The sequence below is a fragment of the Pleurodeles waltl genome, chromosome 6, assembly GCF_031143425.1.
Source record: "Pleurodeles waltl isolate 20211129_DDA chromosome 6, aPleWal1.hap1.20221129, whole genome shotgun sequence".
NCBI classification, from domain to species: Eukaryota; Metazoa; Chordata; class Amphibia; order Caudata; family Salamandridae; genus Pleurodeles; species Pleurodeles waltl.
In genome coordinates, this window is record NC_090445.1 from 428,788,655 (window position 1) to 428,802,147 (window position 13,493).

General features: G+C 49.2%; 1 protein-coding gene across 3 annotated transcripts in view; it reads left to right on the forward strand.

The window, feature by feature from the left end:
* The window catches only part of OPTC (opticin), a 52,832-nt gene that overhangs the window by 14,699 nt on the left and 24,640 nt on the right, over positions 1–13,493 (forward strand). For all 3 annotated transcript variants that reach the window (XM_069238444.1, XM_069238445.1, XM_069238446.1), the window contains exons 2-3: positions 7,824–8,103; positions 9,032–9,182. In XM_069238444.1, coding sequence (XP_069094545.1) covers positions 7,831–8,103; positions 9,032–9,182 — 424 coding nt within the window. In that variant the 5' untranslated portion in view covers positions 7,824–7,830. The remainder of the gene's footprint in view (positions 1–7,823; positions 8,104–9,031; positions 9,183–13,493) is intronic.

Here is a 13,493-nt window from a genome sequence, read left to right on the forward strand (position 1 = left end):
CATCCAAATCAGGGTAGGCCACCGCCAGGATCCGGAACATCAGGGGGGTCAGTTGACGGCAGGCACCCCGCCTACGTTGGGAGGCCATCCCCAGCAGAGACTCAGCGGTCTTCTTGGTCCCGCGGCGGATGTCCTCCCACCTCTTGCGGCAGTGGGTGCCCCGTCGATGGTGGACCCCCAGGGTCCGGACTTCCTTGGCGATGGCACGCCAAATCCCGATCTTCTCATGGGCGCGGACCTATGTGACACGTACAGGGAGGGAGAAATACCACGTTCAAGTTTGTCTGCATTTTCGTTGCCAGTGGCCCAACGCCCCCCATCCCCGCCAGGCCCCCCGCCATGCCCCCGCCATGCCCCCGCCATGCCCCCGCCAGCCCCAACATGCCCCCCATCCCCGCCAGGCCCCCCGCCAGGCCCCCCGCCAGCCCCAACAAGCCCCCCATCCCCGCCAGGCCCCCCGCCATGCCCCCCGCCAGCCCCAACATGCCCCCCATCCCCGCCAGGCCCCCCGCCAGCCCCAACATGCCCCCCATCCCCGCCAGGCCCCCCGCCAGGCCTCCCGCCAGCCCCAACATGCCCCCCATCCCCGCCAGGCCCCCCGCCATGCCCCCCGCCAGCCCCAACATGCCCCCCATCCCCGCCAGGCCCCCCGCCAGCCCCAACATGCCCCCCATCCCCGCCAGGCCCCCCGCCAGGCCCCCGCCAGCCCCGACATGCCCCCCATCCCCGCCAGGCCCCCCGCCATGCCCCCCGCCAGGCCCAACATGCCCCCCCATCCCCGCCAGGCCCCCAAGCCAGCCAGTGGCCCCAAATCCATATTGAATTAAACTCACTTGTTGGTCTGGAGGACCGTAGAGTAGCGCATACTGGGGGAGGACCCCATCCACAAGTTTCTCCAACTCCTCTCCAGTGAAGGCAGGGGCCCTTTCCCCAGTCGCAGCAGCCATTGTCCCTTCCAGACCGAGGTCACAGCAACACTTGCAGTATAGGTCCTCTCCTGTGAAAGTTCAAGTCGCAAGTGGATAAGTAGATAGAAAATGGCGGTCACGTCCGCGGCGGTGCGTACCGCGGCGGTGCGTACCGCCACCGCCGGCGCCCTTCGCCATTGGCTCCTGAAACCCATAGGCTTCAATGTTAACCAATGCGGCTTCGCGCCGCGGTCTTCGACTGCTGACCGCCGCGGTGTGCCACGCCAGCGCATTGACCTCAAATCCCATTGTCACACTTCACAGGTCAGGCAGCCGCCATTTCGAGGGTCCACATGGCTCAATTTCAACTGCGTCACACAGGCCTAGGCCTTGCATAGCCACTCAGACACGCCATTCACTGCATAGAGAATCGTTTACTGTGCTAGCTGTGAGTACGTACCTGTGGGTTGCTTGACTGTGTGCTCCATGTTGTCCTTCCTAGGCACCGTCCGCTGGGTTTGGCGAGGAGACGGATGAATCCTCCCGTGTACCGACCGCTGGTGGACCTGTCGACAATGGAAGAACGCCACATTATCCTGACCTACCGTCTTGACCGTGCCACTATCCATGAACTGTGTGCCCAGCTGGAGCCCGACCTGATGTCCCCCATCCGCCAACCCACAGGGATTCCCCCTCTGGTGCAGGTCCTGTCAGTACTCCATTTCTTGGCAAGTGGGTCATTTCAGACAACAGTGGGAATTGCTTCTGGGATGTCTCAGCCCATGTTTTCGAAGGTGTTATCCAGAGTGTTGTCTGCCCTGATGAAATACGTGAGGAGCTACATCATTTTCCCTGAGGTGGGCGAATTGGCTACAGTGAAGGGTGATTTCTACACCCTTGGACATATTCCCAACGTCATTGGTGCCATTGATGGGACCCATGTGGCTTTGGTTCCCCCAAGAGACAGGGAGCAGGTGTACAGGAACAGAAAAAATTACCATTCCATGAACATCCAGGTGGTGTGTTTGGCTGACCAGTACATCTCGCATGTAAATGCCAAATTCCCAGGGTCAGTGCATGACACCTACATCCTGAGGAATAGCAGCATCCCTTACGTGATGGAACAGCTAGAGAGACACCGTGTATGGCTATTGGGGGACTCTGGGTACCCCAACCTGTCGTGGCTACTGACCCCAGTAAGGAATCCCCGGACCAGGGCAGAGGAACGGTACAATGAGGCCCATGGGCGTACTAGGAGGGTGATCGAACGCACCTTTGGCCTCCTAAAGGCCAGGTTTAGGTGCCTGCATATGACCGGTGGATCCCTAATGTACTCACCTAAGAAGGTGTGTCACATCATCGTGGCCTGCTGCATGCTTCACAACCTGGCTTTGCGCCGCCAGGTGCCTTTCCTGCAGGAGGATGGTCGAGACGGTGGTGTTGTGGCAGCGGTGGAACCTGTGGAGAGTGACGAGGAGGAAGACGACAGGGCTGAAACAGACAACAGGGACAGAATCATTGAACAGTACTTCCAATAGGACACAGGTAACAATTCAAACATAATTTAGTAAATGTGAACTACTCTCCTGCATCTCTGCTGCCTGTCTATTTGCCCCAGTGTATGATGACTGAGTTGTGGCTTTTCCCTCCCTATTTCAGATCTGGGGTCCCCACTACGAGTCCTGTGCTTCGTTTCCCCATGGACTACAGCTTTGTGGCAGCTGTTTGTTGACTTCACTATGTACAAGGACATATTTGCACTGTCATGTCAATTACAAAATTTTGAAATCACAGCCAGACTCCAGATAGTTTTGTGCAAAATAGGTGTTTATTTCAGTGCTCAAAATGGGATGGGTGGTTTCAAGTGGGTGGGGGCTATGGTGAAGGAATGTCCATGGCAGAGTCCAGAGTAACAGTCACACAGGTGCATTGTCCAGAGGCCTGTGGAGAGATGGAGCATGGGCAGTTCAAGGATGGACAGGGTGACAATGTGGGACAGTGGGATGACATCAGGTGGTATCCTTTGCTGGCGGGGGTCTTGACATCCTACTCTGTCTTCTTGCGAGATCTCAGGGCCCTCTTGCGGGGTGGTTCTTCTCCTGCAGGAGGTGGGGGTCTGGTGGGCTGCTGTTGTGCGGGGGCCTCCTGTCCACTAGCGCCGGCGGAGGTGGTTGGCTGTTCTTGGTCCAGGCTAGTGGCAGGGGCCCTTTGTTGCTGTTGAGTGTCCGTCCTGGTGTTGATGAGGTCCTGCAGCAGCCCTACCATGGTAACCAGGGTGGAGGTGAGGGCTCTGATGTCCTCCCTGTACCCCCGATAGTGTTCCTCCTGCAGTACCTGGATCTCCTGGAACCGGGCCAGTACCGTCGCCATCGTCTCCTGGGAGCGGTTGTATGCTCCCATGATGGTGGTGAGGGCCTCGTGGAGAGTGGGTTCCCTGGGCCCGTCCCCCCCCTGTCGCACAGCTGCCCTCCGAGTTGCCCTGTTTCCCTGGGCCTCTGCCCCCTGGCCGGTGTGCCCACTACCACTGCCCCCAGGTCCCTGTTGTTGTTGGGGTGGTGGGTTATCCTGGGTGCCCTGTAGTGGTAGACACACCGCAGATTGACGCGCCCTGGAGACAGAGGCATGGGCCCGCTGGGTGGGAGCTGTGCTGGTGTTCCCAGAGGGGTTTGGGTCTGTAGTGGCCTGTGCCTGTGTGAGGGGAACCGACTGTCCAGAGGTCCCCGATGGTCCGGGCTGGTCATCGGTGTCCAGGTCGACAGAGCTGCTGTCATCGCCGACGGCCTCTTGGGTGGGGGGTGTGGAGAATTCTGGGCCCTCCGTGGCGGTGTGTTGACGGTCGGGTCCTGCAGGGGTATAGAGGTATGGTTATAGTTTCAATGTGTGCCATATGGGTGTATCTGTGGGTTCCCGTGTCCCCAAGTGCTGGCATTCGTGTGTGGGGGCTTTGGTGAGGGTGGCTTGTGGGGGGGATGTGTATATGCATTGGGCATGCTTTGGTGATGGGTGTCCATGCTTAGTGGACGCATGCAGGCCTAGGTTTTGGGATGTGTGGGTTGTGATGGTGAGACATTGGCAGGGAATAGGTGTGCTGGGGGTGGGGGTGAGGATGGTGGTGGGGGTGAGGATGGTGGTGGGGGTGAGGGTGGTGGTGAGGATGGGGGTGGGGGTGGGGTTCGAGGATGGGGGTGAGGGTTGGGATATGATTTGGCATGCAGGTGGGGGGGAAGCAGTATTGAAGCTTCAACTTACCAGTATCCATTCCTCCGCCGACTCCTGCGAGGCCGTCAGGATGCAGGATGTTCAAGACTTCCTCCTCTCATGTTGTAAATTGTGGGGGTTGAGGTGGGGGTCCTCCGCCAGTCTTCTGCACGGCGATGTTGTGCCTGGATACCATGGAACGCACCTTCCCCCGTAGGTCGTTCCATCGCTTCCTGATGTCTTCACGATTTCTGGGGTGCTGTCCCACAGCGTTGACCCTGTTGACAATCCTCTGCCATAGCTCCGTCCTCCGGGCAATGCTGGTGTATTGGATCTGTGTGCCGAACAGCTGGGGCTCTACCCGAACGATTTCCTCCACCATGACCCTGAGTTCTTCGTCTGAGAAGCGGGGTTGTCTTTGGGGTGCCATGGGGTGGTGTGTATGATGTGTGGGGTGGAGTATGTGTAGTTAAGTGTGTTGAGTGTGGTGGTGTGTGTTGTTTTGTGTGTGGATATTGTGTGGGTGATGGTGTTGAGTGGCTGTGGCTGCTAGTTTGTGGATGGTGGTGTCTCGCTCTGGCCTTCTTTCTGAATTTTTGGTCGTAGGGGTTTGTGGGTGATGTGGGTGTGTGTTTTATATTGTATTGTGTGTGTGGGAGTGGTGTGTGTATGTGTACCAGGTGTGTGGAATTCAAATCGGCCAATGTGGCTGAGTTTTGTTCGTTTGTGTGTATTCTGACCGCGGCGGTGTGTCCCGCCAATGGAAAACCGCGTTTGAAAGACCGCCGCGTGGATTCGTGGGTCGTAATGGCATGGGCGTATTTCTGTTGGCGTGACGGTGGAGGTTTTGTCACCTCCACTTTTCCGCCGACCGCTGGTCTGGCGGTCTGTTGTGGCTGTCGGATTTTCGGAGGTTTGGCTGCTGCGGGTCAGAATGACCGTGGCGGGTTTCCGCGACCGCGGCGGGATTATGGAGGATTTCTGACCGGCCGTAGGCGCCTTTTACCGCCGAGGTCAGAATGACCACCTATGTGTGTAAGGAATATAATAATGGGTATAATAATATGAGATGTCAAGTTGTATTGTATAAACACAGGCTTTCAAGATTTGCAAAATTTGATGTTAATTTATAAGTGTACTTTTCTAACATTCATCTTTCCTCAATTTTTCAATAGCGAAATGCTTGCTGTTAAAATAGATAACATTGCTCATTATGATATACAAAAGAAAGCAAGGATTCATGAGTATCTAATATAACAACTTATCTAGGATCTATGCAATGACATATGAACATGTTAAGCATAGAATAATATACACATATATATGTATACACATATACATATGCACACATACACACACACATATACATTTAACCAGGAAAAAAATACATTTGTTAAACAGGCTTAAAGAGTATGAGTGTATTTTATCATTATGAAATAGTAACTATACATATTTCTTAAAGAACTAAACATATCTAGAATCAGAAATATTTATCAACACAGGCATATGCAGTCAATTGCTGTTTCGATATGGCGGTTATGAAGGAAGGATCCAACTCTTGAGTAGGCTTATGAAGACAAGATAGTTATCAGTTGATGTTATATTTGGGGGTAATGAATTCCATAGTGTGGCTGCTTGAACAGAGAAGGATGTAACACCTATTGTCTTTTCCTTGTATGGTGGTGTGTTAAAGTGGGGTGTCAATCTTGAGCAGAGGTTTTTTTTGTTGAATGTATGTGGTTAATATGTCTCTAATGAAAAGTGGTCCTGTTCCATGTATAGGTTTGTGGATGATACAAAACAGCACCAAGTTGGATCTTCTGGCAACCAGTAACTAATGTAGTGCTTTCAAGGCAGGGGAGACGTGGGCTTGTGGCTTTACTTTGGAGTGGAGTGGATTGGGTAGATTACAGTGAAGTGGGGTACACTGAGGTAGATAGGAGCAGAGTGGTGTAGATTTGAGTGGAGTGCAGTAGATTAGGGTGGAGTGGGGTGGTGTTTATTGAGTTAATTTGAGTGGAGTGGCATAGTGTGATGTATGCATGGTGTGCTAGCACACTGCCATTGTCGAAACACAGTTCAATTGAAATGGCCATTACTTTTGCACCGACATACAATTTTACTGCACATAAACGATAATGTGTGCAAATATCATCATCTAGTGTATTGATGTCTTGAATATTTGTTTTCACCACACTTCAGAATTACAAAGAAATTGTGCTTCGTTTGTGATATATTCTAAACATCAGCACAGTTCATTTTTTGTAGTGTGCTAGAAAAAAGGCCTTTACGTCCTACATGGGTGCTCAGCAGGATTGTTGCTTAAATTGTCTCCCTTGTAAGTCAGAGAAAGAAAAATAAACACCAAGCTTCCTATAAGAGAGAGCCTGACATTTTACCTCCGTCTTTGAATGTACAGCAAATGTGACAAGATGAAAACAAGATTTAAAGGCCTGTTTACAGAAAGTAAGTTTGTGGACAAATACAGTAAACACAGATTAGGCAATGGGAGGGACAAACTGAACCTGGAGATCCTAAAGCAAATAAAGCCAGCAAATAGAAAGCCACAAAGTGTGAAATACAAACCACACAGGCAATGGTGATCAACGTGTAGAATGTTATTCTAGGTCAACTTTCTGAATGTCCCCAAGCTGTCTTAAGCATACCAGGCAGCTGTGTTGTCTGGTAGGTTGTGACCTAAAAAGGATGCATGTGATGTCAATCAAAAGGTGTTGACTAGCGTTGACAGATATTACAGATGAAAACACATCAACCTTGAGCTATACAAAAGCAGCAACCTTATTTTCACAAATAATCCACATCCCAACAGTGAATGGCTGGACTCTAAAACACTTGAACAATTCCCTTTTATGCATAATGCCACTTTTTACCCTTCAGTAGAGGCAGGGATATTGCCAGCAAAATTTAATTATCCATGGTGTCAGTCCCACTGTACTTTAAACATTAGTATGCACAGAGGGATGATATGGACTGTCCTATACAGGGCAGTATCTCATATTTTGCCAGATATGTAATGAAGCTTGAATAGTTTTCAGCATCTTTCTTTGCTACATTTAAACAAATGCAAAGTTCTTTCAGACCGAAAAATAAGATCAACTATGGAGCTTTCCTCACATATACAAGATTGGGTTATTGTGTCCTGGTTGCTGCTATTTGGTATTGTTGGACGTTGGTGGAGTTTCTTATTCCCATTTGGAATAATTGGGTCTTGTTGAAGATGTTTTCTGTCAGTTGGATTTATTGGGTCTTGTCAGATACTTAAATCACAGTTTAACATATTAGGTCCTGTTAAACATGTTCTGCTATTGGGCTTTATTGTTTTCTGTTGGACACATTTTCTCCTGTTTTTAATCTGTCAGATACGGTTGGTTGGACATATGGTAATAAGACTGTGAGTTCAGCTATTCTGTTTTGGTGTTTATATGTTCAAAGCCTTACTTATTTGCTGAAGATGATGCATTGATTTTCACTAAATAAACTTACAATGTCACCTCTTCTTTATATGGTTAGAAATAACAAAGTTGGGATATTCAGCTCTATACAAAAAGTATTGTTATGTGATCTCTTACCTGCATCTATTGATCAGTAGTCATTGACCTTCTCAGGTGTCTGATGTGTGCTAAAGGAATAATGAGTGAACTAAAACCCACAATTGCACTGTTCTTTAAGGCTACTGTCATTTGCTGTTCTCTACAGAGGCAAGATGAGGATCCCTATCATTTGCTTCTGGGCACTTTCTTTGACAGTGAACCTGGTCTTGGCTCGCCCTTCTCGGGGGCCTAGGGGACCAGGCAAAAAGAAAGCAGAGAAAGCGATAATGGAGAAACCAAAGGTTGAGAAAGTCAAGACCCCGGAGGTGAACACCTATGAAGATCTCATCCTGGAGAACTATGACCTCAACCTGGACAACTATGGCGAGGTCATCGACCTGAGCAACTACGAAGACCTCTATGACTATGGAGAACCTGGACCGAAGGTAAGTGACATCTGCCAATGTGCACTAATCCTCATTTGTAGTACACTTTTCTATTACAGAACTAGTTCACTACACAACTCTACCAAAGTTTCTGAATCCTTTCCTGAAGCCCCTACTAATCTTCCAGTGTGTGAACTACACTGGTCTGCCAAAGCACCTCAGTGATGCTCTGGAGTACTCCTGCTAATCAACAACTGGTCACATCATTCCATTATGGTTGCTTGTTAACCTCTAAGGTTGCCTCAGAAAGTTTAGGACAAACATAACTTAGAACATAGGTAAGATGAAAGGTAGGAGGGAGAAAGAAAGAGCAACTAAGGGTATTGGGACCACACACTGCTCTTGTCAAGCAATTCAACTCGGCCTTGCTGGACTATTTGCAGTTCCGGTAGTGTAGCAACACTAGGCTATACAAAGGCACTTCAGTAGTGATCTGCAGCACATCCTGCCATTCCAGTTCAGTGACTCGCACCCAGCTCAGCCACAAAACCCAGACCCATTGGCAATTACCAGCTATCCAGGTAATGATGAACCCCCACACAGCTCTTCCAGTGTACATACATCCTGATTTGTAGCATCCCTTGGTATACCAGTACTGGGAATCACAAACTACCTGATTACAGGTGCTCCAATGGGAATCTAATGTGCTACACACGGATTTACAACTCAAACCTGATTACAGGCGCTACAACGCGGACCTCATGTGCCATAAACAGACTTCTACCACTCACCAGCGGCATGCATAGGTTTAACCTTCATGCCTCTGTCATCAAAAGGGCTAGCCATGGGAGCTACTGACACTACTACCTGCCCCGCTAGAGGGCACACTAAATTTAACCGGCTGCACCCCACAAGAAACCCAAGGTTGACACCAGCAAATCCTGCAGGTATTTTGTCCATAAGCTGACTGCTTGTGTGTTTTGTCTAGATTGAGGTCGGCACTCTGGCACCTCTACCTAAGATCCGGGAAACTACTACACGGCGCGCACCTACAACCAGAGTACCAACGCAAAAGGCCCTCCCTCCCACATCCGACAATACAGAAGAGCTGGATCTGTTTGGATCTATGACTGATCAGGGTGAGTGCCATCCACTGTACCAGGCCAGAGAAAGGAGATGAGTAGGGGCAATGTGTCAATTCAGTCTGTTCCTTGATGAAAGTCAGTTGTTACCATGTGATGCGCTACATCACAGTAATCATATTGTGATTACCTTAGCCTTGCAATGTTTTACTTTGTGGGACCTTGGTATTCAATTATATATGTATATAACCTTAAAACTCCTTACTATCGCCTAACATTACCTATCCCTGAACCCTAAATAACCTTTACTACACCTTCACACTACCATCCCAGACCCTTAAAAGCCCCTTACTACGCCTTAACACTACCCATCCATGAATCCTAAAACCCTTTTCTACTCCTTAATACTACAGATCACTGAACCCTACCCTTCCCTAGCATTACAAGCCCCTTATTGCCCCTTAACGCTACCCATCTCTAAACCCCCCCTTACCAGTGCTTAATTTGAGCCGTAGGTGGGGCCCACCAGCACTTTTTTGTAGGAACCGGGACTTATTTTTAAGTATCAGACTTTTACCCAGAAGAAGCGAGAGAAAAGCAGCAAAAAGGGAAAGAGAGGAAGAGAAAAATAGAGAAACAATGGGAAATAGGAATTGCAGGGATGAAACCGAACTTGCAAGAGTGTGATATAGAGGAAAAGATAGCACATTGGTGGATAAAAAAGGCATGAGGTGAATTAAAGGCTAGATAGTCTTAGTATTCAGCAACCCGGAAAATGCAAATGAACAATGAATGAATTATGAGAATCATACAACAAAAGCAAAGTCAAAGCAAAAGTTCAGATGGGATGTATGACAGTGTACAGAAAAACAAAATGGAAGAAGCCTGAATCAGATTATGAGAAGAAATTATAGGCGTATACTGAAACAGGGTTGCTAGAACCAGAAGCAAACCGATTGGCAGTACTTAGCCATCCATTTTTGTATTTATGCAGGCCTCAGGTTCATAGAAAGAAACCACCAAGGTGATTGTTCAGCATCAAAGTACTGACCTGGTGTAAGTAACAAGACTGAGAAAATGAAGCATCTAAGTAGATTGGGCTGCACCAACACATGGCTTTCATTAACTATCGCTTTGGCCAAAGAGCATGAGGTTTTATTATATTATACAAGATACTCTCTGCTGAGTTCTAACAGTAGCGCAATGCGACTTGGAAGCTCAGAGAGGGATCAGAAATATTACAATGGACAGAAAATATTAGCCAAAGATCACAAGCAACATGCACATAGTGCAGAATAAAAGCACGGAGTTCAAACAAGCAAAGATACACAATATCAAGGGAATTATTGAAAGAATGTAGAGCTGAGAAAGTTCATGGAAATGCAGCCAAAGCTGCAGACTTATAAACAGATATCGCTGCCCATACAGTATAAATGTGGCACAAGAAACAAGCGATAGCAGTAGATTCAGACCTGGCATATGAACAGGGCTAAAAAGGAAATCCCTGGCTAGCATATAACCCAGAAATCAACTGTGTTCAGCTGACACAGGAGGAGAGGCTTCTGGTAACCTAGCGCAAACATGGCTCAGAACAGGACATCCTGACAAAAAAAGAAGGAACTCTAATATAGGCATTGAAGCAGAAAGACTATAAGTCAAGTAAACACTAGGCCTGGGTACAGTTCATGGAGTTTTGTTATGCGGAACTCCACAAAGGGCCAGATGTAGCAACCGTTTTGCATGTCGCAAACTGCAAAAAACGCAGTTTGCGACATTCAAAATGGCCATCGCGATGCAGAGTCACATTTTGCGAGTCGGTACCGACTCGCAAAATGTGATTCCGACTCGCAAATAGGAAGGGGTGTTCCCTTCCTATTTGTGACCGCATCGCCATGCTGAGTTGCTTTGTGACCGCGAAAGCGGTCGCAAACCAACTCGCAGTTACCATCCACTTGAAGTGGGTGGTAACGCATTTGCAAACGGGAAGGGGTCCCCAGGGGACCCCTTCCCCTTTGTGAATGTCGCTGAAAATATTTTTTCAGAGCAGGCAGTGGTCAAATGGACCACAGCCTACTCTGAAAAAATGAAACCAAATGGTTTCATTATTTTTTTGAATTGCAACTCGTTTTCCTTTAAGGAAAAAAGGCTGCAATTCAAAAAAAAAAAACTGCTTTATTAAAAAAAGCAGTCACAGACATGGAGGTCTGCTGTCTCCAGCAGGCCACCATCCCTGTGAGTGCAGGGACTCGCTATGGGGTCTCAATTTGCGACCCACCTCATAAATATTCATGAGGTGGGCCTTTGCGACCCCATAGCGAGTCGCAGAAGGTGTCTGAGACACCTTTCTGCATGCACTTTTGCGAGTTGCAATTTGTGAGTCGGTATGACTCACAATTTGCAAGTCGCAAAATATTTTCTTGCTACATCTGGCCCCAAGAGACCAAAAACATCCACCGCGCCACCACGGAGTTCCGCAAGGGGCGGAGTGCGTTAGGTCGTACCATTCTCACTGATATTTAGCTGCGGGTGTTTGTCCCGTGCTGAAAAATCCGCGCAAACTGCACCATGGGCAACGCAAGAGGGCACTGCTTCTAATCTGCCACTCAAGTAGATCTTCTACTCGAGCGGCAGCTTTCTCAATGCGAACGGAAGGTTTCTCAATGCGAGTAGTAGCAACCATCCGCGGTGGCCTGCATTGAGAGATCTTGCTGGGAGGTGGTCTGGAGTAAGATTTTCCTTGCTTGTGCTCACCAACTTAAAATTGGCAATTGCATATGAGGAAATACTCCACTCTGTGGAGTATTCCAGAACTCCGCGCTCTAAGTGGAGTGCAGAGTGACAAAATATCTGCAAACTTTGCGAGTGGAGCGGAGTTCACCACCTACCCCTAGTAAACACACACAACCACGGAATGGAGACCCAAGAGAAGAGCAGGAAAGTAGTTATCAGCGGTATAGTGGCACAGAACATAGAAATTGGAAGGGTTACAGCCTGCCCTGCACTGTATGCAGTTGTTCTAGCAGCCACCTGATCACATTTTTCAAAACACAAAGGGCCTCGTTACGACCCTGGCGACCGGCGGTACACTGGCAGGAACACCCACAGGCTGGTGGTGTACCGCCAGTGTATTATGACCGTGGTGCATTAGCCACAGCCATACTGCCGGCCCCTCCACTTGACCGCCAGGCGGTCATAATCCCCTACCGCCAGGGGACTCGGGGTGCCCCTGGGGGCCCCTGCACTGCCCATGCATTTGGCATGGGCAGTGCAGGGGCACCCAGGCACAGCCCCATCGCCCATGTGCGACGGGTGCTGCTGCACCCGCTGCACATCAACTTTGTCGCTGGCTCTATTATGAGCCGGCTGCAATGTTGATGTGACTTTTCCGCTGGGCCAGCGGACTGAAACGCTGTTTCCGTCCACTGGCCCAGCAGAAATGTCAAAATAGGGAGCCACAAATACCGCCAGTACTGACGGTATTGTGGTGCCCGCGGCTCAAGACCGCCGAAGTCGTAATGAGGGCCATAGTCTGCACGTGGCCTGGGTTTGTGTTTACCTTTATAGGAGGTTGGGTGGGACACAGAGGAGTAGAGAATAAAGAAGAAATGATGAGAGAGGAAAGGCATGAAAAGAGAGGTGAAAAGTAGGAAAGTGAGGAAGAGAGAAAAATGTGACAGAATGGGAGAGGCGATAATGAGATAAGAGAAAGGAAAAGAAAATGAGCAAAAAAAAGAAGGAGAGAGGGGGTTCACAAACAAGGATGTCACTGAGTGAAGTGACGAAGGAGATAAGAACACGTTAGCGATGGAAGGAAGCGGGACACCAAGAGGGTAAGGGTAAAGAGAGAAGATTCTGAAGGGGGCAGTGAGATGAGTAGAGAGAATGAAAAAGGGAAAAGAGAAGGAAAGTTGGACACAGTAAGGAACTTGACCTGTAAGCGGGGGCACAGCTATCACTACTACAGCAGGTGCAGTGACACCGGAGTCCTGGGCCTGAGGGCCCAATGGACCCCGATTATTTGTATATTTTAATAAATACACAGGGAGGATGTTGGGGGCTTATTTACTTATTTGCGAACGGAGAAGAAATCCACGAACTAAGGGCACAGTTCATCTAAAACTATGATGACGACAAAGCTGAAAATGCGTATACCAGGAACACAGCCAGGGATGGACGTTATTCCACACCTGTGGACAAACGTACTCAAATGGGTTCATATGTTCATAGCCGACTCTGGCTTCATGGCAGTCCGTGGGGTGTGGCAAACGCCACCTGGGAGTGGGGTGCCTGGTTCCTGACCCTGAAAGGGACAGACTGCACGCACACGAGGGCATAGACCACCCCCAGAGGGACAAGGAGGTCACCACT